The sequence below is a fragment of the Hemitrygon akajei genome, chromosome 30, assembly GCF_048418815.1.
Source record: "Hemitrygon akajei chromosome 30, sHemAka1.3, whole genome shotgun sequence".
NCBI lineage: Eukaryota > Metazoa > Chordata > Chondrichthyes > Myliobatiformes > Dasyatidae > Hemitrygon > Hemitrygon akajei.
In genome coordinates, this window is record NC_133153.1 from 43,561,457 (window position 1) to 43,586,786 (window position 25,330).

General features: G+C 44.1%; 1 protein-coding gene across 2 annotated transcripts in view; it reads left to right on the forward strand.

The window, feature by feature from the left end:
- The window catches only part of sqor (sulfide quinone oxidoreductase), a 53,777-nt gene that overhangs the window by 12,133 nt on the left and 16,314 nt on the right, over positions 1–25,330 (forward strand). For both annotated transcript variants that reach the window (XM_073032768.1, XM_073032769.1), the window contains exons 2-6: positions 5,653–5,869; positions 7,064–7,234; positions 7,680–7,733; positions 10,217–10,411; positions 11,694–11,903. In XM_073032768.1, coding sequence (XP_072888869.1) covers positions 5,657–5,869; positions 7,064–7,234; positions 7,680–7,733; positions 10,217–10,411; positions 11,694–11,903 — 843 coding nt within the window. In that variant the 5' untranslated portion in view covers positions 5,653–5,656. The remainder of the gene's footprint in view (positions 1–5,652; positions 5,870–7,063; positions 7,235–7,679; positions 7,734–10,216; positions 10,412–11,693; positions 11,904–25,330) is intronic.

Consider the following 25,330-nt stretch of genomic DNA (forward strand, 5'->3'; position numbering starts at 1 on the left):
CCTTCCTTTTTTAAAAAGTGGGGTTACATTAGCCACCCTCCAATCCTCAGGAACTAATCCAGAATCTAAGGAGTTTTGAAAAATTATCACTAATGCATCCACTATTTCTTGGGCTACTTTCTTAAGCACTCTGGGATGCAGATCATCTGGCCCTGGGGATTTATCTGCCTTTAATCCCTTCAATTTACCTAACACCACTTCCCTACTAACATGTATTTCCCTCAGTTCCTCCATCTCACTAGACCCTCGGTCCCCTACTATTTCCGGAAGATTATTTATGTCCTCCTTAGTGAAGACAGAACCAAAGTAGTTATAGGCGGAACAAGTGATAAGGAGGACACATGTACAGAGGGATGGTCTGACGGAACATGGAGTTAAATGTGCAGAAAGAATAAGTAAATTTAGGAAGGACAACAAAATTCAAGGGGTGTATAGCCCGATGGGAGTTTGGGGAGCTGGGTTAAGCACAATAGGCAGCTATTTAAACAGGGAGAGGAGAAATGGGCTAAAAATTCTATATCTGAATGCACGAAGTGTCAGAAATAAGGCGAATGAGCTTGAAGCTCAGGTGCGAATGGGTAATTATGATGTTGGGATAACGGAGACATGGCTGCAGGGAGATCAGACCTGGGAAATGAATGTACAAGGGTATACGTGCTATCGTAGGGACAGAAATGTGGGCAGAGGGGGTGGGGTGGCCCTGTTGGTGAGGAATGAGATTCAGTCCTTTGCAAGGGGGGACATAGGATCAGGAGAAGTAGAGTCTGTGTGGATAGAACTGAGGAACAGTAAGGGCAAAAAGACCCTAATGGGTGTTGTCTACAGGCCACCAAACAGTAGCATGGATATTGGATGCAAGTTGAATAGGGAGTTAACATTGGCATGTGGCAAAGGTAATGTCGCAGTAGTTATGGGGGATTTCAACATGCAGGTGAACTGGGAGAATCAGGTTGGTGCTGGACCCCAGGATAGGGAGTTTGTACAGTGCCTACGGGATGCATTCTTGGAACAGCTTGTACGAGAGCCGACCAGGGACAAGGCTATTCTGGATTTAGTCTTGTGTAATGAACAGGATTTGATAAGCGATCTTGAAGTAAAGGAGCCATTAGGAGGTAGTGACCATAATATGATGTTTTTATCTGCAATTTGAGAAGGATAAGGGCAGATCGGAGGTGTCAGTGTTGCAGTTGAACAGGGGAGGCTATGGAGCCATGAGGAAGGTGCTGGCCAAAGTTAACTGGACGGTTATCCTAGCAGAAAAGACAGTGGAACAGCAATGGCAGGTATTCTTGGGAATAATGCACAAGGTGCAAAATCAGTTCATCCCCCAGAGAAGGAAGTATTCAAAGGGGGGAAAGGGGCCACAGTGGTTGACAAAGGAAGTCAGAGATTGCATAGCATTAAAAAAAAAGGAAGTATGATAGAGCTAAGGTGAGTGGGAGGGCAGATGATTGGGAAATTTTTAAGGAACAACAGAACTTAACTAAAAAGGCAATACGGGGAGAAAAAATGAGGTACGAACACAAGCTAGCCAGGAATATAAAGGAGGATAGCAAAAGCTTTTTTAGGTATGTGAAGAGAAAGAAGATAGTTAAGAACAATGTTGGCCCTTGAAGAATGAATTGGGTGAAATTGTTATGGGAAACAGAGAAATGGCAGAAGAATTTAATAAGTACTTTAGATCTGTCTTCACTAGGGAAGACACAAGCAATCTCCCAGATGTATGGATGGGCCAAGGACATAGGGTAACAGAGGAAATGAAACAGATTGACATTAGGAAGGAAACAGTGATGAGTAGACTGATGGGACTGAAGGCTGACAAATCCCCAGGTCCAGATGGTCTGTATCCTAGGGTACTAAAGGAGGTGGCCCTGGAAATTGCGGATGCATTGGTAATCATTTTCCAATGTTCCTTAGATTCAGGATCAGTTCCTGAGGATTGGAGAATGGCTAATGTTATCCCACTTTTTAAGAAAGGAGGGAGGGAGAAAACAGAGAACTATTGTCCTGTCAGCCTGACACCAGTAGTGGGGAAGATGCTAGAGTCCATTATTAAAGATGAAATAGTGGCATGTCTAGATAGCAGTGATAGCATTGGGCCGAGCCAGCATGGATTTACCAAGGGTAAGTCATGCTTGACTAATCTATTGGAGTTTTTCGAGGATGTAACCAGGAAGTTAGACAAGGGAGACCCAGTGGATGTAGTGTACCTCGATTTTCAGAAGGCATTTGATAAGGTCCCACATAGGAGATTGGTGGGTAAAATCAGAGCTCATGGCATTGGGGGGAAGATATTGACATGGATAGAAAACTGGTTGGCAGATAGAAAGCAAAGGGTAACGGTGAATGGGTGTTTCTCGGAATGGCAGGTGGTGACTAGTGGGGGTGCCACAGGGCTCGGTATTGGGACCACAGCTGTTTACGAATTACATCAACATTTAGATGAAGGCATTGAGAATAACATCAGCAAGTTTGCTGATGATACTAAGCTAGGTGGCAGTGTGACATGTGATGAGGATGTTAGGAGAATTCAGGGTGACTTGGATAGGCAGAGTGAGTGGGCAGATACTTGGCAGATGACGTTTAATGTGAATAAGTGTGAGGTTATCCACTTTGGGAGTAAGAACAGGAAGGCAGATTATTATCTGAATGGTGTAGAGTTAGGTAAGGGAGAAATACAAAGAGATCTAGGAGTCCTTGTTCATCAGTCACTGAAGGTGAATGAACAAGTGCAGCAGGCAGTGAAGAAGGCTAATGGAATGTTGGCCTTTATTACAAGGGGAATTGAGTACAAGAGCAAGGAAATCCTCTTGCATTTGTACAGGGCCCTGGTGAGACCATACCTGGAGTATTGTGTACAGTTTTGGTCTCCAGGGTTAAGGAAGGACATCCTGGCTGTAGAGGAAGTGCAGCGTAGATTCACAAGGTTAATTCCTGGGATGTCCGGACTGTCTTACGCAGAGAGGTTAGAGAGACTGGGCTTGTACACGCTGGAATTAAGGAGATTGAGAGGGGATCTGATTGCAACATATAAGATTATTAAGGGATTGGACAAGATAGAGGCAGGAAATATGCTCCAGATGCTGGGAGAGTCCAGTACCAGAGGGCATGGTTTGAGAATAAGGGGTAGGTCATTTAGGACAGAGTTAAGGAAAAACTTCTTCTCCCAGAGAGTTGTGGGGGTCTGGAATGCACTGCCTCGGAAGGCAGTGGAGGCCAATTCTCTGGATGCTTTCAAGAAGGAGCTAGATAGGTATCTTATGGATAGGGGAATCAAGGGATATGGGGACAAGGCAGGAACTGGGTATTGATAGTAGATGATCAGCCATGATCTCAGAATGGCGGTGCAGGCTCAAAGGGCCAAATGGTCTACTTCTGCACCTATTGTCTATTGTCTGTTGTTATCCAATTAGTCTGCCATGTCTTTGTTCCCTATGATCAATTCACCTGTTTCTGACTGTAAGGGACCTACATTTGTCTTGACCAATCTTTTTCTTTTCACATATCTATAAAAGCTTTTACAGTCAGTTTTTATGTTCCCTGCCAGCTTTCTCTCATAATCTTTTTTCCCTTTCTTAATTAAGTCCTTTGCCCTCCTCTGCTGGTCTGTGAATTTCTCCCAGTCCTCAGGTGTGCCGCTTTTTCTGGCTAATTTATATGTTTCTTCTTTGGACTTGATACTATCCCTAATTTCCCTTGTCAGCCACGGGTGCACTACCTTCCCTGGTTTATTCTTTTGCCAAACTGGGATGAACAATTGTTGTAGTTCATCCATGCGATCTTTAAATGCTTGCCATTGTATATCCACCATCAACCCTTTAAGTATCATTTGCCAGTCTATCTTAGCTAATTCACGTCTCATACCTTCAAAGTTACCCTTCTTTAAGTTCAGAACTCCAGGAAGGAAGGGCCAGTATTCCTGAAGGAGAGCCAGTTTGTTCGAGATTACCTTTGAGGGAGCTTGGAATGTGGTTTGAGGGAGACCGCGGGTTCAGTGGGGGAGTAAAAGACGACTCCAGTATGAGATCCAACGGCCATTGTGAACATTGACTGGTTTAACTGTACTGAGACCTTTTATTTTTTTCCTTTTCTTTTCCTATTAACTGTTCGATGAAGCTAAAATTTGTAATTAGAATTTCTTTATGATTTTATGCTGTGTACTATCTGTTATTTCTTGCCAACAGCCAATTGTGTATCAGAAGCATTTACATGGCATTCAGTCAAATCGAGGTATCTGTAATTGAAACATGACGATGTTCCTGTGTGGTTCAACCACAAATCCCAAATCAACACAAGATATACATTGTTAATGAAAGGTGGCCGTATCACCACAGAATCCTGTGGCTATTAACAGAGCAAGTTGGAGAGAGGGTTACATTTGGAACGCAACAACTGGTGCCAGTAGACACCTTGATCACACTGGACCAGGGATCTTCCCATGTTGTATACCTGTAACTCCAACAGTCATGGGGAGATATGGACAAGAACTCCAGCCCACACTGACCATCAAACCTCCATCCCACTGTGACCACACTAACCATCAAACCTCCATCCCACTGTGACCACACTGACCATCAAACCTCCATCCCACTGTGACCACACTGACCATCAAACCTCCATCCCACTGTGACCACACTGACCATCAAATCACCATCCCACTGTGACCACACTGACCATCAAACCTCCATCCCACTGTGACCAAACTGACCATCAAATCACCATCCCACTGTGACCACACTGACCATCAGATCACCATCCCACTGTGACCACACTGACCATCAGATCACCATCCCACTCTGACCATCAAACCTCCATCCCACTGTGACCACACTGACCATCAGATCACCATCCCACTGTGACCACACTGACCATCAAACCTCCATCCCACTGTGACCACACTGACCATAAAATCAGCATCCCACTGTGACCACACTGACCATCAAACCACCATCCCACTCTGACCACACTGACCATCAAACCTCCATCCCACTGTGACCACACTGACCATCAAACCTCCATCCCACTGTGACCAAACTGACCATCAAATCACCATCCCACTGTGACCACACTGACCATCAAATCACCATCCCACTGTGACCACACTGACCATCAGATCACCATCCCACTCTGACCATCAAACCTCCATCCCACTGTGACCACACTGACCATCAGATCACCATCCCACTGTGACCACACTGACCATCAGATCACCATTCCACTGTGACCACACTGACCATCAAACCTCCATCCCACTGTGACCACACTGACCATCAAACCTCCATCCCACTGTGACCACACTGACAATCAAACCTCCATCCCACTGTGACCACACTGACCATCAAACCTCCATCCCACTGTGACCACACTGACAATCAAACCTCCATCCCACTGTGACCACACTGACCATCAAACCTCCATCCCACTGTGACCACACTGACAATCAAACCTCCATCCCACTGTGACCACACTGACCATCAAACCTCCATCCCACTGCGGCCACCCTTGTCCTCGAACACCCCAGCAGACCAACCAGTTAGAAGCATTGCAAATACCTCTGTAGTAATTTGTGAGTGTCTTCGTGTTCACAGCCCGTGTTCTCGGTGGCATTGAGTTTGGGTATAAACAGAAGCCCTTTGTGTCCCTTCCCCACAGGAACATGGCTGCTGTTCACCGAGCTTCACTGTTGTGTGGACCTGGTCTGCAGACCTTGCGTGTAGGATTTCAGCCACTGCACACGTCGACAGCTTGTGTCTCCAATGGCTACTATGATGTGCTGGTGCTCGGCGGTGGGACAGGCGGGATCACCATGAGTGCACGGATGAGGAGGAAGTTTGGAGCTGGAAAAGTCGCTGTCGTTGAGCCGAATGAAGTAAGGCTCGGGGGGAGGGGGGGCACCCCCGGCAAGTTGTGTTCCCGTCATTCAGCTGATGCACAGGCAAAACTGTGATGGGGAAGCTCTCAGTTTGGTGTTGATAATCTTTCAAAATTAATTCCTTTCTTTGCCATGGCTCAATGATTGACGGAAAGTCACACACCCCTGAAAATTCTGAGACCAACCCTCATCTCATAAAAACTAGGAGCAGGAGAGGACCATTCAGCTCATCGAGCCTGCTCCACCATTCACTAAGAACATGGCTGGTCAGGTCATAGACTCATCTCCACCTATCTGCCTTTTCCCCATAGCCCTTAATTCCTCTGATTTTCTGTTTTACTGTGCTTTAAAGATATTTAATAAGATAGCCTCTACTATTTCCCCCAGAAGAGAATTATACAGATTCACAACTCTGGGAAAAGCAGTTCTCGTTTCTGTCCTAAATCTTTCCCCAAAATCTTAGTGAAATGTCTCCTAGTTCCAGTCTCAATTACCAGTGGAACAACTTTCTTGCCTCTATCTCTTATCTGTCCCTTTCATAATGTTATATATTTCTATAAAATCCCTTTTCATTCTTCTGAATTCCAGTGAGTATAGAGCCAGGCAACTCCACCTCTCTTCATAGGCTAACCCCCTCATCTCTGGAATCAACCTAGTGAACCTCCTCTGCACCACCTCCAAAGCCGGTGTATCTTTCCTCAAGTGAGGAGACCAGTATCCTATGCAGTACTCCAGATGCAGCCGGTATCCTATACAGATGCAGAACACCCTCCCTGCTCTTAAATTCAATCCCTCTAACAGAGAAAGGCAATACTTCACTTGCTTTCATCATAACCTGTTTAACCTGCAAGCCAACCTTTTTGCAATCTATGCACAAACATTCCCTCTACACAACAACATGCTGTAATCTTTTATCATTTAAATAATAATCTGATCTTCTATTTTTGTTTGTTTTTACACACACACACACACACACACACACACACACACACACACACACACACACACACACACACACACACACACACACACACACACACACACACACACACACACACACACACACACACACACACACACACACAATCTTATTGCCTGTTGGCTGTGAGCAGTGTCCTTTTGACAGTAGTAGCAGTGCAGGTTGTTGAGAGGAGCTGCTGGGAGGGTTTCACCCGCTGACTGTCCTTGCAGAATCATTACTACCAGCCCATGTGGACTCTGGTAGGGGCTGGAGCAAAGCCTCTGAAGGCATCGGGACGTCCCACAGCCAGCACCATCCCTTCAGGGGTCACCTGGATCAAGTCCAGAGTTCAAGAACTGCATCCAGACAAGAGTCTTGTCTGTACCGACGATGGGAGAGAGGTAAGAGATGTCGGTGTGTGAGTGAGCTTTGGGACGATTGCAGTGGGCAGGTGCTGTGGACGCGTGGCGGGTGGGGAGGAAGGGTTCGGGCTGGAATCTGTGAGTGGGTCGTGAGTCTGGGTCAGATCAGATGTACTCTGGCTTCCATCTGCCCGTCAGGAGTGGGAGTGCTCTGCTCACTCCCGGAGAGCAGTATGGCAGGGCCACACTTCGCATGACACGTTACAGCTCAGGACATCAGAGTTCAATTCTGGTAACCTCTGCAGGGAGCTCGTATGTCCTTCCTGTGACCAGGTGGGTTTCCTCCAGGATTCTGCCCACTGTCCAAAGACATACCGGTCGGCAGGTTAATTGATGGTTGTAGATTATCCCGTGATTTGGCTAGGGTTAAGTCAGTGGGAAGAGCCTGTTCCGTGCTGTGTCTCTAAAGGTCTGTTCCCTTCAGCTCACCTACAGGTACCTGATCGTCGCCTTGGGACTGCAGCTGCACTATGACAAGGTAGGTGTCCCCGCTGTGTTACCACAGCAACCTTCCACAGGGACTCGATCGATGTGGAACTAGGCATGAATGCTAGGATGCTGGGATCAGGGCCGCAGGGAGAGGGGTCAGCCGAAATCCCAGCTCCTTTCCTGACGTCTGTCTTTAGCAGGAAGGTGGAGCGGGTGGCCGCTGAGAGAGAGGGGGAGGTAAACAGGTTAGTCTCGGGAGCTGATGGGACAGCTCCTCTCGTCTCAGAGGGAACAAAGGTAACGAAGACACTTCACACAGTTTGATGTGACCAGGGGAACAGGGGGTCACTGCTGTTTGTCAGGATCTGGTGTTCTGGCAGTGAGAGTCCAGTCTGTGTGCTGTGGGAGGAAGAGATTTCTCAGGGATGCCATGCTCCCAACAGCTGGAGACAGAGTGAGTGTCTGTTTACTGCCCACAGACGGGACCCATCCACCCTCCCACAGACCGGACCCGTGTCCACCCTCCCACAGACCGGACCCGTGTCCACCCTCCCACAGTCCGGACCCGTCCACCCTCCCACAGTCCGGACCCGTCCACCCTCCCACAGACCGGACCCGTGTCCACCCTCCCCAGACCGGACCCGTGTCCACCCTCCCACAGTCTGGACCCATCCACCCTCCCACAGACCGGACCCGTGTCCACCCTCCCACAGACCGGACCCGTGTCCACCCTCCCACAGACCGGACCCGTATCCTCTCTCCCACAGACCGGACCCGTGTCCACCCTCCCACAGACCGGACCCGTGTCCACCCTCCCACAGACCGGACCCATCCACCCTCCCACAGACCGGACCCGTGTCCACCCTCCCACAGACCGGACCCATCCACCCTCCCACAGTCCGGACCCGAGTCCACCCTCCCACAGACCGGACCCGTGTCCTCCCTCCCACAGACCGGACCCGTGTCCACCCTCCCACAGACGGGACCCGTGTCCACCCTCCCACAGATGGGACCCGTGTCCACCCTCCCACAGTCCGGACCCGTGTCCACCCTCCCACAGACCGGACCCACCTCCACCGGCCAGTCGACCAGACTGATGTCCACTGTCTCACGGACTGGATCATGGACCACTGATCCATGGACACGGGAAATCCGATGTAACTCTCCGGCACATTTCCCTGCAGCTGTACTCTGCCCTCCCTCCCCTCTGTCCTCCCATTCCAGAACCTTCCTAGCTCCTGCTGTCAAACCCTCCTCTCATCCCTCTTTGCCACAGATCTCCCTCGTCCCTTCCACTTCCAACCTCCACCCTTCCCCATCCCAGGTCTTCCCTACCCCACCCATCCTGGTACTCAGCTACCTCTCCAGTTGCTGTCTCCCCCCACCTCAGATTCCATCCCAGCCTTTCCCCACTTCCAGCTCCCCTTCTCTGCCCAAAATTCAGATTCAGATTCAGTTTATTGTCATTTATAAACCACAAATACAATGCAGTTAAAAAATGAGACAATGTTCTCCGGAATGATATCACGAAAAAGCACAAAACAGACCACACAAGAAAAACCACATAACGTTTGGTAATCCCCAATCCAGAGTCCGGAGAGGCTGCTGCATATCGATATTGCGCTACCATCTTAGCACGTTCCCCAGAAAGGAACTACAAACCCTTCAGACGAAACTATACCTACAAGACTGACACAAAACCACATAGTTACATATAGTTATAGTTAACATATAGTTTCAACAGTGCAGACAATACCATAATTAATAAAAGACTAACTGACAAAGACACATAATTATAACACGGTGCAAAGTAATACCATAATCTGATAAAGAGCAGTCCATGGCACGGTTTAAAAGAAAGTCTGAAAGTCCCGACAGCCCATCATCTCACGCAGTAGAAGGAAGAAAAAACTCTTCCTGCCATGAACCTCCAGCGCCACAGCTTGCCGATACAGCACTCTGGGAGCCCTGACCACAGCCAACTCCGAGTCCGTCTGAAAACTTTGAGCCTCTGACCAGCTCTCTGACTCCGAGCACCGAGCACCATCTCTGCCGAGCGCTTCGACCCCGGCACCGGCCGCCAAGCAACAGGCAAAGCCAAGGATTCGGGGCCTTCCTCCCGGAGATTTTCCAATCGCACAGTAGCAGCGGCAGCAAAACAGGCATTTCAAAAGTTTCACCAGATGTTCCTCTGTGCTTCACACGTCCATCTCCATCAAATCAGGATTGTACACGGCATCCTACTTGACAGATTACAGATATTCAATCCAAAGTGGCTGCTGCACGCTGTGTTGCGCCGCCATCTTGCATCAGTGAAATCCTCCCCACCCCTCCCATTCCCAGAGACCGCCTGCTCGTGGGGTGCATACTAAACCTCAATGTGAATGTGTAAAGCAGTCCTTGTGGTCGGGGCGTTTGGGTTGGGGGAGGTGAGCAGCTCCTTGCTGGGACAGGGTTTGGCTGGAGGAGGGGTTTTCTAAGCTGAAAGGAGGTAGGATCTGTCTAGAACTTTGCAGTATACTTTGTCCTCAGATTAAGGGGCTTCCTGAAGGATTTAACTGCCCAAAAATTGGTTCCAATTACTCGGTGGACTACGTCGAGAAGACCTGGAAGGCATTACAAGGCTTTGAAGAGGGAAATGCCATCTTCACCTTCCCTAACACTCCAGTCAAGTGTGCCGGTGCTCCACAGAAGATCATGTACCTGTCTGAGCATTATCTCCGCAAGGTGAGGGACTCCCCAGTAAGCAACGGAGCAGGTTGTGCTCACCGCTGGTGTTGTGAGCTCCCTACACCGCGGTTCGGTCCTGTCACTGAGCGAGCTTGGAACCCAGCCTGAGGCCCCTGGGTCAGCAGACCACATCAGGCCACACATTGGGTGTGAACTATTGGCTAGAAGCTCTGCGGCCCCACCAACACCCCCCCCACCCGTAGCCTCATCTTTCTCGATGTGGTGAGAATGCTTCAGAGCCTGAGTCTGCTCTACCACTGTCCGCACACCCCAGCAACACCCCCCCACCTGTAGCCTCATCTCTCTCGATGTGGTGAGAATGCTTCAGAGCCTGAGTCTGCTCTACCTCTGTCCGCACACCCCACCAACACCCTCCAGGCCATTCAGCCCATCATTGCCTCTGTAAACTCCCCATTTTTCCTGTTTTTTACACCCTTAGAGATCAGGCAGGGAGCAGCTTCTTATCCAAGGAGGTGATGAGAGGTTGTATGACACCCCCCCCCCCCCCCAAACCCACAATGTCCCACCTCCTCAGTATGGCACCAGAACCCAGTACTGATCTGGTGATCCAATTCTGAATGATGATAAGACCACAAGACCATAAAACATAGGAACAGAATCAGTCCATTCAGCCCATCAAGTCTGTTCTGCCATTCAGGCATGGCTGATTTATTTTTCCCTCTCAACCCCATTCTCCTATCTTCTCCCCGTAACCTTTGACACCCTCACTAATTAAGAAAGTATCAAACTTCACTTTAAATATACCCAATGACTTGGTCTCCACAGATGTTTGTCACAATGAATTTCCTAGATTCACCACTCCCTAGCTAAAGAAATTCCTCCTCATCTCCATTCTAAGTGGATGCCCCTCTATTCTGAGGCTGTGCCGTCCGGATTTAGACTCTCCCACCAAAGGAAGCACCTTTTCACATCCACTTTATCTAGGCCTTTCAATATTTGACAGGTTTCAATGAGATCTCTCCCTCTTCTAAACTCCAGTGAGTACAGGGCCAGAGCCACCAAAGTTTGCTCTTACGTTAACCCTTTCATTCCTGGGATCATGCTTGTGAACCTCCTCTAGACCCTTTCCAATGCCAGCACATCTTTTCTCAGATATGAAGCCCAAAACTGTTCCCAATACTCCATCGCTCTGACCGATGCCTCGTTACGCCGCAGCATTACACCTTTGCTTTTGAGGAGGCCTTGTTGCCCCGAGATTTAATTCCATGCCAAAGGGTTTCCAGGCACCTTTATCACTAAGTGTTTTATCTTGTTAAAGGTTGGAAAGCGATCTAAGGCAAATATTATCTACAATACCTCTCTGCCAGTCATTTTTGGAGTGAAGAAATATGCAGATGTGCTTCTGGAAATAGTTAAAGCGAGGAATATCACCGTGAATTACAGGATGAATCTGACTGAAGTTCACCCGGACCGACAGGAGGCCGTGTTTGAACTTCTGGATTCTCCAGGGGAGACCAGGACCTTCCAGGTCAGAATGGTTCATTTACTTGCTCGTCCTTCACCTCCTGTGTAGTACTGATGGACTGTCCCTCACAGATCATTCCCACAGGGACGGGCAGTCCACTATCCATACAGCTGAGGCAAAGCCAAGTTAGTGGGCAGAACTCAGTTTTACTAACACTGGCGATGTCCAATGGTACCACACAGGAAAGGCCCTTCAGCCCAGCTTTTCCATGTTGACTAGCACATTTGCTAAATTGGCTCCCCCATCCATCTATACCTCTCCTATCCCAGTACTGGCCCATGCTGGCAGCAATGAGAAACACGGTAAAGGTCAGTGTTTATTCAAAGACCAGCAAAGAGCCCAGCCAGCACTTACCCCTGTACCAGGTCCAGTCCCGGCCTTTCGGAACCTGAGCTCTGCACTCTTATCCAGTGTCAGCCCGCTGTTTCCCCTGGCTTCGTGCTGGCTTGTGTTTACAGGGTCTCCTGCACTGAGACTGAAAGACATTATCAGCCCTGGCCTTCCAAGTGGGAATGGTGAGACACGCGCCTCCCGCCTCACTCACACTCTCTCATTTATGACAAACCAGTGCTGTGAGTTTATTTACTGAGATACAGCGCGGAACCGCCCATCAGCCCAATGAGTCACATCACCCAGCAACCCACCGATTTAACCTGAGCCCAATCACAGGGCAATTGGACTGTGGGAGGAAACCGGAGCACCCGGAGGAAATCCACACAATCACGGGGAGAACATACAAACTCCTTACAGGCAGTGGCGGGAATTAAACTCCCAGCTGCGACACCCTGAACTATACTGTAGTGCTACCAGCTATGCCACCATGATGCCCCTAAGATCTCTGCCCTTCTCTCCCCTGATTAAACCCCAATGTCCTTGCCTCCCCCACATTAGCTGACTGTTTGAGTTGCCGTCTATGGCTTTGTCTGTGCCTCATGATCACTCTCCAAGTGAATCTGATCTCTGGTATTCTATATCCACGACCTCACCCAATTCATTACAACCGGGTCAATATTCCATCCTGTCTGGTTGGAAAAACAAAGTTCACATCCCTTTACAATTGAGGGTCTGGGAGTCAACAGTTATTTCAAGTTAAAGAGTGAATACCAGTATGTCTGGTTACAGAGATGGCGGTCGAGGGACTCAAAGGAGAGGGGGAATACCATCAGTGAATTTGGGGTGCCCTTGCAGATTGGTTGCTGTGGGGGTGTTATTGAGAGATAGAGAGGGAGAGAAAGAGAGAGACAGAGTGATAGAGAAAGAGGGAGAGAGAAATATGGAGAGAAAGAGGGAGAAATACACAGAGACAGACAGAGATAGAGAGATGGGCTTAAAGAGCATAATAGAGAAGAACAGATAGATTAAAAAAGAGAGAAAGGTGAAGATGTATAAAGAGTGTGAAAGGGGAGAGATATAGAGATAGAGAGATGGAGAGTGAATATTTCAAATGTGGCAATTGATTGGATGCTCCTCATATAGTACCATGTGACCATAATTCATAGGAGCTGAATTAGGCCATTCAACCCATCGAGTTTGCTCTGCCATTCCATCATGGCTGATCCCGGATCCCACTCAACCCCACACACCTGCCTTCTTGCCATATCCTTTGATGCCCTGACCGATCAGGAAACAACCAACTTCTACCTTAAATACACACACGGACTTGGCCTCCACTGCAGTCTGTGGCAGTCATTCCACAGACTAATTTCTTCCTGGCTAAAAAAAATTCTCCTTACCTCTATTTCAAAAGGTCGCCCCTAAATTTTGAGGCTGTGCCCTCTAGTTCTGAATACCCCTACCATAGGAAACATCCTCTCTGCATTCACTCTATCTAGTCCTTTCAATATTCTGTAGATTTCAATGAAATATCCCCCCGCATTCTTCTAAATTCCAGTGAGTACAGGCCCAAAGCTGCCAAACACTCCTCATATGTTAACCATTAATTCCCAGAATCATCCTCATGAACCTCCTCTGGACTCTCTCCAATGACAACACATCCTTTCTGAGATATGGGGCCCAAAACTGTTGACAATACTCCAAGTGCAGCCTGGCCAGTGTCTTATAAAGCTTCAGCATTATCTCCTTGTTTTTATATTCCACAGACTCGACCTGTAAGTTAATCCCTTGGGAGTTTTGCACGAGGACTCCTAAGTCCCTTTGCATCTCTGATGTTTGAACCCTCTCCCCATTTTCCGCACTATTGTTCCTTTTATCAAAATGCATTTTCATACATTTCCCAAACTGTGTTCCATCTGCCAATTTTTCCCCATTCTTCCAATTTGTCTAAGTCCTGCTTCAATCGCATTGCTTCCTCAGCACTACCTACCCCTCCACCTATCTTCATATCATCCGTAAACTTTGCCACAAAGTCATCAGTTCCATTATCCAAATCATTGACAAACAATGTGAAAAGTAGCGGTCCCAATACTGACCCCTGAGGAACACCGCTAGTCACTGACAGCCAACCAGAAAAGGTTCCTTTTTTCTGCATCCTGTCTGTCTGCCACAGGATTTTATCTTGCTAGGCAGCCTCATGTGAGGCACCTTATCAAATGTCTTCTGAAAATCCAAGTGAATGACACTGAATCCAAGTGAATCACTGTCTCTCCTTTGTTCACCCTGCTTGCTGCTTCCTTGAAGAACTCTAGCAGATTTGTCAGGCAAGAATTCCTTTTACATAAACTATGCTGACTTTGACTTATTTTATCATTTACTCTCCAAGTACCCCAAAACCTCATCCTTAATAACAGACTCCAACACTTTCCCAACCACTGAGGTTAGGCTAACTGGCCTGTAATTTCCTTTCTTTTGCTTTCCTCCCTTCTTAAAGAGTGGAGTGACATCTGTAATCTTTCAGTCCTCTGGGACCGTATCAGAATCAAATGATTCTTCAAAGATCATGACCAATGTATTCATTATCTCTTCAGCAATCTCTCTCAGGACTCTGGGATGTAGTCCATCTGGCCCAGGTGACTTGTCCATCTTAAGACCTTTGAGTTTGCCCAGTACTTTTTCCCTTGTAATAGCAATGGCACTCACTCCTGCTCCCTGACACTCACAGACCTCTAGCACACTGCTAGCATCTTCCACAGTGAAGTCAGATGCAGAGTACCCATTAAGTTCATCTGCCAATTCTTTGTCCCCCATTACTACCTCACCAGCATCATTTTCCAGTGGTCCAATATCAACTCTCACCTCCATTTCACTCTTTATGTAACTGAAAAAACTTTCAGTATCCTGCTTTATATTATTGGCTACTTTACCTTCATATTTCATCTTATAGCTTTTTAGTTGCCTTTTGTTGGATTTTAAAAACTTCCCAATCATCCAACTTCCCACTCACTTTTGCTACCTTATATGCCTTTTCCCTGAGTTTTATGCAGTCCTTAACTTTCCTTGTCAGCCACAGTTGCCTATCCCTGCCGTATGAGAACACCTTCCTCTGTGGGAGGATATATCTATCCTGTGCCTTGTGAACTATTCTCAGAAACTTCAGCCGTCTCTGCTCTGCCATCATCCCCACCAGTGTCCCCCTCCAATCCACCTGGGCAAGCTCCTCTCTCATGCCTCTGTAATTCCCTTTATTCCATTGTGATACTGACACATGTGACTTGTGCTTCTCCCTCTTATATTGCAGTATGAATTCAATCATATTATGATACTGCCTCCTAAGGGTTCCTTTACGTTAAGCTGCCTAATAAGATCTGGGTTATTAAACACACCCAATCTAAGATCACCTTTCCCCTAGTAGGCTCAAGCACAAGCTGCTCTAAAAAGCCAGCTCTTAATTACCCTTATTACATGCCTTTTCCAGCTCCCTTTGCAATCTCAACCCCACATCTTGGCTATTATTTGGAGGCCTATATATGATTCCCATAATTTTTTTTAACCCTTGTGGTTTCTTAACTCCACCCACAAAGATTCAACATTCTCTGATCCTGTGCTACCTCTTTCTAAAGATGTAATTCCATCTCTTACCAACAGAGCCACACCATCACCTATGCCTTCCTGCTTGTCCTTTCAATACAGAGTATATCCTTTAATGTTAAACTCCCAACTGTGGCCTTCTTTCAGTCACAACTCAGTGATGCCCACAACGTCATAGTGACCAATCTCTATGCGTATCTCTAATTTGTCTACCTTATTTCGAATGCTACGCGTATTTAAATACAGCATCTTCAGTCTGGCTTTCTTCACCTTTTTTGAATTTTGCCTCTCTAGTACAATTTAACTCTTTACTCTGTCTGCATTTGTACCCAATCATTGGCTTGTCCTTCCTCACATTCATGTTACACCCATCATCTGCTTGTAAACCTGCTGGCTCATGCTCAGCTCCATCATCCTGGTTGTCATCCCCCCCACATTAGTTTAAACCACTCCCACCAGCTCTAGTAAACCTGCCCGCAGGAATATTGCCCCCCCCCCGCTTGGATTTAAGTGACACCCGTCCCTTTTGTACAGGTCACACCTGCCCCAGAAGAGGTTCCAATTATCCAGAAATCTGAATCCCCGCCCCTTGCTCCAGTTCTTCGGCCTTGAATTTATCTGCCACCTGATTCTATTCCTGTCCTCACTGTCACATGGCAAAGACAGCAATTCCGAGATTACTATTGAGGTCCTGTTTCTCAGCTTCCTTCCTAACTCCTTGTATTCTGTTTTGAAGACCTCCTTCCTTATAGACAATAGACAATAGGAGCAGAAGTAGACCATTCGGCCCTTCGAGCCTGCACTGCCATTCTGAGATCATGGCTGATCATCTACTATCAATACCCGGTTCCTGCCTTGTCCCCATATCCCTTGATTCCCCTATCCATAAGATACCTATCTAGCTCTGTCATTGGTACCAATATTACCACGGCTTCTGGCTGCTCACCCTCCTTTCTCTGAATGGATGCATTCAGAAACATCCCGGACCCTGACACCTGGGAGGCAAACCACTATTTGAGTTTCTTTTTTGTGCCCACAGAATCACCCATCTGTCCCCCTAACTATAGAGTCCCCTATCACTGCTGCCATCCTCTTCAGTTCCCTACCCTTCTGAGCCGCAGGGCCAGACTCTGTGCCAGAGGCACGGCCCCCGTTGCTTCCCCCAGGTAGGTTGTCCCCTTCCCCAATAGTACTCAAAGTGGAGAACTTACTATTGAAGGGGACAGCCACTATCTGTCATTCTCCCTTCTGACAGTCACCCATTTATCTGTCTCCTGTAGCCTCGGGGTGACTACCTCCCTGTAGCTCCTGTTTATCACTGCTACTTACCCTAACAAGCCAAAGGTCATCGAGCTGCCGCTCCCATTCCCTAACGTGGTCTCTAAGGAGCTGCATCTCGATGCACTTGATGCAGATGTGGCCATTGGGGAGCTGGGAGTCCCCTGGAAATGCTACATCTGACACCCACACCATGGGTTCTGCAGACATATCCCCCATTCTCTCAAGAGTTAATGCAGCAAAAAAGAAATAAGGAATGAACTTACTTTGCTTCCACCTGTTCTTGCCGAAGTCCTGTTGAGCCAAAACTTTACTACTCTGACTCAGACCACTCCCACGATGACCGCTCCGCTAGATGGTACCCCCCTTTTGTGGAGTCTGGGTTGCTAAAGCTATTTGCTGTACCTGTGTGGGAATGCTTCTGCATCTGCACCGTGCTCCAATCAACGACTTCCGTTAAAATACTTCCTGCTTTTTAAAGCTCTTCACTGGACTTGCGCGGGAACGCTTTTAAGTATGTTACACTTAAAAAGATGAAACAGTTCTAATTAGTGAAAATTATAATGAAGTTATTTATGTTGTTCCTTTGTCTCTTGCTCTGTGAAATCCACAGAGGATGTTGTCTTTGTACATCGAATGACTCTAGCTGTCAGATGAGCTCTGTGATTCCCAGCTCCAGTGTTATGAGCCGCAGGGAATGGAAATTAATTGGGGAAACCAAATAAATAGTGTTATCATAGACCAGATGGTTAAACCTGATTTAGCTATACAGGAGACTGGTGAATGCAGCTGTGCAGTAATGTGTCCAGGGAAGGTGTTGATGCACTGGGAGCTGTTCTGAGATGATTCACTAGACTGATGCCTGGAATAGGTGGCTGTCATATCAGGAGAGGATGTATCATTAGAGAGTGAGAGGGAACTAGATGTTTATGATCTTGAGGGATTTTGGCAGTGCATGTGGAGAAGATGCATTTTGTTTCCGGAGAATCTGCAATGAGGGATCAGTATTCTGCACATTTAAAAAAGACAAGGTGAATCGCTTCTTCTCTCTCTTTCAATCTTTTTATTAATATTTAGAATATTATGAATGAGATACAATTCAAATAATGGTAAGGGATTACAAATATATAGACTCCCATTATACATAAAGTATTACATAAACAATGAATAGAGCATAAGTAAGTTTCCCAAAACATAAACCATATAGTATATATATGAACAAGGTAAGTTTAGATATTTCATAATATATAGTGTAAAAAAGAGAAAAAAAAATCTATCTAAGGAAGTTGGCTAATCTACTAATCTAGTATCAAGAAAAAGAAAAAAAAACAAAGAAGAAAAAAAAACTTTTAAAAAGAGAAAAAAAAAAGGGCTGTTCATAGTATCTCACGAGTATACATAAACATCAATGACGTCAACTCCGATCCTCTCAACATACATACGATTAAAGCTGGAAAAAAAACCAATAAGCCCGGCACAGGGCCATTACATCATATGAAAATATTGAATAAATGGTCTCCATATCTTTTCAAATTTAATAGGTATCAAATACAGCACTTCTAATTTTTTCTAAATTTAGACATAACATAGTTTGAGAAAGCCAATGAAATACCGTGGGAGGATTAATTTCCTTCCAATTCAACAAAATAGATCTTCTAGCCATCAAAGTGAGAAAAGCAATCATTCGACAGGCGGAAGGAGATAAGTGAAGTAAGTCCATCATCGGTAAACCAAAAATTGCGGTAATAGGATGGGGTTGTAAATCAGTGTTCAATACCGCCGAAATAATATCAAAAATATCTTTCCAATATTTTCTCAAAAGTGGACATGACCAAAACATATGAGTTAAAGAAGCGATTTCTAAATGACATCTGTCACAAATAGGGTTTATATGAGAATAAAAATGAGCTAATTTATCTTTGGACATATGGGCCCTATGTACAACCTTAAATTGTAATAATGAATGTTTGGCACATATAGATGATGTATTAACTAATTTAAGAATTCTATCCCAATTCTCAATAGGAATAATAAGATTAAGTTCTCTTTCCCAATCATTTTTGGTCTTATCAAAGGGCACTGAACGTATCTTCATAATTATATTATAAAGTTTTGATATAAGCCCTTTTTGAAAAGGGTTTAATTCAAACAAACTTTCCAAAGTATCTGAAGACAGAGAATTTGGGAACGAAGGAAGTACCGTACTTAAAAAATGCCTAACCTGTAAGTATCTAAAAAAATGAGATCTAGGCAAATTATATTTATTAGCTAGTTACTCAAAGGACATAAAACAGTTGTCCAAAAATAAGTCGGAAAATCTTAATAATCCCTTAGTTTTCCAAGCCAAAAAAGCATGATCTATAATTGAGGGATGGAAAAAACAATTAGATACAATAGGACTATTTAACATGAATTGAGTCAACCCGAAAAATTTCCGAAATTGAAACCATATACGTAAGGTATATTTAACTATCGGGTTGTCAATTCGCTTCGGCAATTTAGAAAGAGCAAAAGGGAGAGATGTCCCTAAGATAGAACCCAGAGCATAAGCAGAAACCGATTTGGTTTCCAAACTCACCCAATGAGGGCCAAAAGGACCATCCCATTCTTTCAACCAACATATCAAATATCTAATATTAACTGCCCAATAATAAAATCTGAAATTGGGTAATGCCAACCCACCATCCTTCTTTGTCTTCTGTAAGTATATTTTACCTAACCTGGGATTTTTATTCTGCCATATATATGAAGAAATTTTTGAATCAACATTAGTAAAAAAGGATTTCGGAATAAAAATTGGTACCGCTTGAAAAACATATAAAAATTTAGGTAAAATAACCATCTTAATAGCATTAATCCTACCTATCAGAGATAAAGATAATGGTGACCACTTAGTAAACAAACCTTTAATCTGATCAATTAAGGGTAAAAAATTAAACCGAAATAATTCTTTATGGTTTTTGGTAATTTTAATCCCTAAATAAGTAAAAGAATCGTTAGCTAATTTAAAAGGTAAAATACCATAATTTGGGACCTGTCTATTCAAAGGAAACAATTCACTCTTATTAAGATTTAACTTATACCCAGAAAACTCACTAAATTGAGCCAACAATGATAAGACTGCTGGAATAGATTTCTCAGGATTAGAGATGAATAATAATAAATCGTCTGCATATAAAGATACCTTATGAATATCTGTTCCACGATTAATACCCAAAATATCATGTGATTCTCTGATGGCAATTGCCAAAGGTTCTAAGGCGATGTTAAATAGTAATGGACTAAGGGGACAACCTTGTCTAGTGCCCCGAAATAAACGAAAAAATGGAGATCTTTGATTATTAGTAAACACCGAGGCTACTGGAGTTTGATATATCAGTTTAATCCAAGAAATGAAGGTCGGACTAAAATTAAACTTCTCCAACACATAAAATAAGTAGGGCCATTCAACTCTATCAAATGCTTTTTCCGCATCTAATGATATAACACATTCTGAAGTATTATGTGAAGGAGTATAAACAATATTCAATAATCTCCTAACATTGAAAAAAGAATAGAGATTTTTAATAAAACCGGTTTGGTCTTCCGAAATAATTTGGGGTAATACCTTCTCCAACCTAGAAGCCAGCAACTTGGAAAAAATCTTAGAATCCACATTCAATAGAGATATTGGTCTGTAAGATGCACAATCAGTAGGGTCTTTATCTTTCTTCAATATTAAAGAAATAGAAGCTCTATAAAAAGATTGTGGCAACTTCCCCAATCTAATTGCTTCTTCAAACACCTTGCATAGCCAAGGAGATAGAGTATCAGAAAAACATTTAAAAAATTCTACTGTATACCCATCTGGACCTGGTGCTTTCCCAGAGTTCATTGAGGAAATAACCCCTTTAATTTCCGCATCCGTAAACGGAGTATCTATTACTGAAATATCATCAGATGATAGTTTTGGAAAATTCAATTTCCCGAGAAAATCACACATGGTATTATGATCCTGAGGGAATTCAGATTTATACAGGGAGGTATAAAAGTCTTGAAAAGACTTATTTATGTCATCATGGTTAACTGTCAAATCCCCATTCTGCTGTCGAACCTTAGTAATCTGGCGTTTAACTGAAACATTCTTCAGCTGACTAGCTAACAGTTTTCCTGATTTATCACTATGTATATAGAAATCAGATTTGGTTTTCATTAATTGATTTTCTATCGGAGATGTAAGTAATAAACTATGTTCCATTTGAAGTTCAACCCTTTGTTTATAAAGTTCCATGCTAGGAGTAGTCGAATATTTCTTGTCTATCTCTTTAATTTTATCAACCAGTAAAAGAGTTTCCTTCTTAATGCGTTTTCTCAGACCAGCAGAATACGAGATAATCTGTCCACGTATATACGCTTTTAAAGTGTCCCAAAGTGTTCCGCATGTGATATCCTCCGTGGAATTAGTTGAAAAGAAGAAATCAATCTGTTCCTTCATAAATTTAATAAAGTCCGGTTCTTGCAATAAGGTAGAGTCAAATCGCCATTGTCTAGCATTTAAAGCTGTATCCGTAAAATTAATAGAAAGTTTTAATGGAGCATGGTCAGAAATAGCTATAATATCATAATTACAACCAATTACCGATGGAATAAAACAAGAGTCAATAAAAAAATAATCAATTCTCGAATAGGAGTGATAAACATGTGAGAAAAAAGAAAACTCTTTGTCATTAGGATGACGAAATCTCCAAATATCAAAAACTCCATTATCAGTCAAAAAGGAGTTAATACAAGTGGCCGACTTATTGGGTAGAGTCTGAATAGTTATAGATTTGTCCATCAAAGGAATTAAACAACAATTAAAGTCACCACCCATTATTAATTTATATTCATTTAAATTAGGTAAAGAAGTAAATAAGGACTTAAAAAAGTCAGGACAATCCACATTCGGGGCATAAACATTAACCATAGCAACCTTTTTATTACCGAGTAAACCCGTAATTAACAAAAATCTACCATTCGGATCCGAAAGGATATCGTGTTGAACAAATGTAATAGAGGAGTCAATAAAAATTGAAACTCCCTTAACTTTGGCATTCGAATTCGAATGATATTGTTGACCCCGCCAAGACCTAAAAAAGCGATATTTGTCCTCCTTCCTCACATGAGTTTCTTGTACAAAAATAATATGAGCATTAAGTCTTTGGAATACTTTGAAAATCTTCTTTCGTTTAATCGGATGGTTTAATCCATTAGTATTCCAAGACACAAAGTTAATGGTTTGAACCATGTTTCTAAAGTCTTCCCTTTGGTATATAAAGGGTTAACCATGTTATAAACTCATGCATCCGGAAGAGGGACAAAAATAAAGAGCGGACCCGGAAGTGACGACATCGTAGACATATTTGTAGTTCATGAACAGCCCAAGTAAAAAAACTAAAACAAATTGATAAGAAAAAAATTAAAAAAGAAAACAGACCAACCCCCACCCCCGTATGAAAAAGAAAAAAAGCCAAAATATGGCTAGAAAAAAGAAAAAATGAAACTAACTCTACCCCCATATCAGCGGAAGACCACTCCGTGTTTAACGGATATATATAAAAAACCACCCAAACTTTAAGAATTATGATCACAGTACTAAAAACTGCGCTTCTTAATATGCTGAGTTGTAAAGAAAAAGGGAATAAAATCATTAAAAGTTTATAAATCGGGTTATAACCCAAACAAATCAAGAAGTATTTAAACTATGATAAGCGATGCATTATAGGAAGAAGACGAAAAAAGAAACAATAACGCCATCTTAAACTAAACCAATACTTTACAAAAAACCATTATCTTGATATTAAACAAAAAATTCACTTCGAAAGGTTAAAAATATACCTTCAAGGGAACAAAAATAGTAGACAAAAATATAGTATAGTAGTTAAAGTGTATAAGACAGAGCGATTAATATAACGAAAACACACTTTAACTTAAATATGAAGTATAGGATAAACCTACACCAATAACCAGAGACTAACCCTGGTTTAAAAAATCAAAAACCATCTTTCACGATCAGAATCACTCATTTACTGGAGAGTAGTAACTGTATCAGTAGGGAAGTTCTCTTCCAAATACTTTTTCGCTTCAAAGGTAGACAAAAATACTTTACGCGGAGCATTCGGGGGGGAGATCCTGAGCTTCGCCGGGTATAAGAGCGCAGGTTTTAGATTTTTCTCATAACATTCAGACATCAGAGGTTTAAAAAGCAGCCTTTTTCTCATGATTTCTGGGCTGAAATCCTGGACCAAACGAAAACAATAATCACGAAATTTAATCATCCCAGCCCTTCGAGCTTCACGAATGAGTTGTTCTTTATCGTGTACGTAATGAAATCGGACGATTACCACCGGGGGCTTATCTGAAACCGTCGGTGATCGACTCCAAATTCTATGTGCTCGGTCAAGTAGCGGAGGGTTTACTGGAAAAACCGACGGAAACGCATCTTTTAGAAATTGAGCAAAGTATTTCGAAGGATCGCCTTGTTCTATGCCGTCTGGGAGACCAAGTATGCGTAGGTTCTGTCTTCTGGACCGATTCTCCAAATCGACACTCTTGGCTTTAAGTGTCTCCACCAATTTAATAGTCGAAATTAAATCCTGTTGCAATTTTTCAATTGTCAAATCTCGTTTCCGCGCTTCCTCTTGCAGCAATGAGATAAGCGCTTGCTGCTGGTTAATTACTGAATCCGTCTTAACCATATAATCTTGAAAAACCTTTATGTCTCGTTGAAAAGCCTGACGTTGTTCCTCAAATTTTTTATCCAAAAGCTCCATAAGCAGTTCATAAGTTAACTCAGTGCGTTGAGGTTGAGCTGGCTTCTTTCCATTACCGTTCGGGTTTCGCCCCGGTTCTCGTCCTTTGGATCTAAGAGCCATTTCTGTTTGCATATCTTCCAAAATTCACGATAAAATCTTAACAATAAGCCCGAGAAAGTAGCAAAAGTCTTTTGGTGTAGGTAACAATAAGTTGAATAAGGGTGATCAAAGGTTAAAATAAGTAAAGATTATGGAGCGGATCTGAAACAGTACTCACTCCATGAGCGTCTCCCGCTGACCTGAATCGCTTCTTCTCAAAGGGTCTTTACAACATTGTACCTCGAAGAGTGGTGGTAAATTGGTTTACTGCTGCCATGGTTGGTGCTTCTATTACCCCCCTTGAGATGTGAGAGTTCAGAGTTCAGTTCTGGTGTCATCGGTAAGGAGTCTATGTTCTCCCTGTGACCGCGTGGGTTTCCTCCGGGTGTCCTGGTTTCCTCCCACAGTTCAAAGACGTAGGGGTTAGTAAGTTAATTGTAAATTGTCCTGTGGTGAAGTTCAGGTTAATCAGCAGTTGACAGCATTTGCTGCTGGAAGGGCCGTTCCTGCTGTAATTCTAATGAATAAAATGATTGTCACAGGAACCGAGACAGAGTGGAAAAATATCTTTTTATGAATGAATGAATTGAATTGACTCTGTTTCTTACATCCTTCACATACATAAGGAGTAAAAATCTTTATTTTACGTCTCCGTCTAAATGTGCAATGTGCAATCATGGTAATTTATAATAATTTATAATAAATAGAACAGTGAATGTAACGTAGAAATATGCTGAAATCAATGTGAGTTCATCAGTCTGACGGCCTGGTGGAAGAAGCTGTCCCGGAGCTTGTTGATCCTGGCTTTTATGCTGCGGTACCATTTCCTGGATGGTAGCAGCTGGAATAGACTGTGGTTGGGGTGACTCGGTCCCCAATGATCAGTCGGGCCCTTTTTACACACCTGTCCTTGTAAATGGTCTGAATCATGGGAAGTTCACAACTACAGATGCGCTGGGCTGTCTGCACCACTCTCTGCAGAGTCCTGTGATTGAGGGAAGTACAGTTCCCATTCCAGGCAGTGATGCAGCCAGTCAGGGTGCTCTCGATTGCACCCCTGTAGAAAATTCTTAGGATCTGGGGGCCCATACCAAACTTCCTCAACCATCTGAGGTGAAAGAGGCACTGTTTCACTCTTTCACCAAACAGCTGGTGTGTACAGACCAGGTGAGGACCTCAGTGATGTGGATGCTGAGGAACTTAAAGCTGTTCATCCTCTCAAACCCAGATCCATTGATGTCAAAAGGGGTTAGCCATCTCCATTCCTCCTGTAATCCACAATCAGCTCCTCTGTTTTTGCGACATTGAGGGAGAGGTTGTTTCCTTGACACCACTGTCTCAGAGAGATGACTTCTT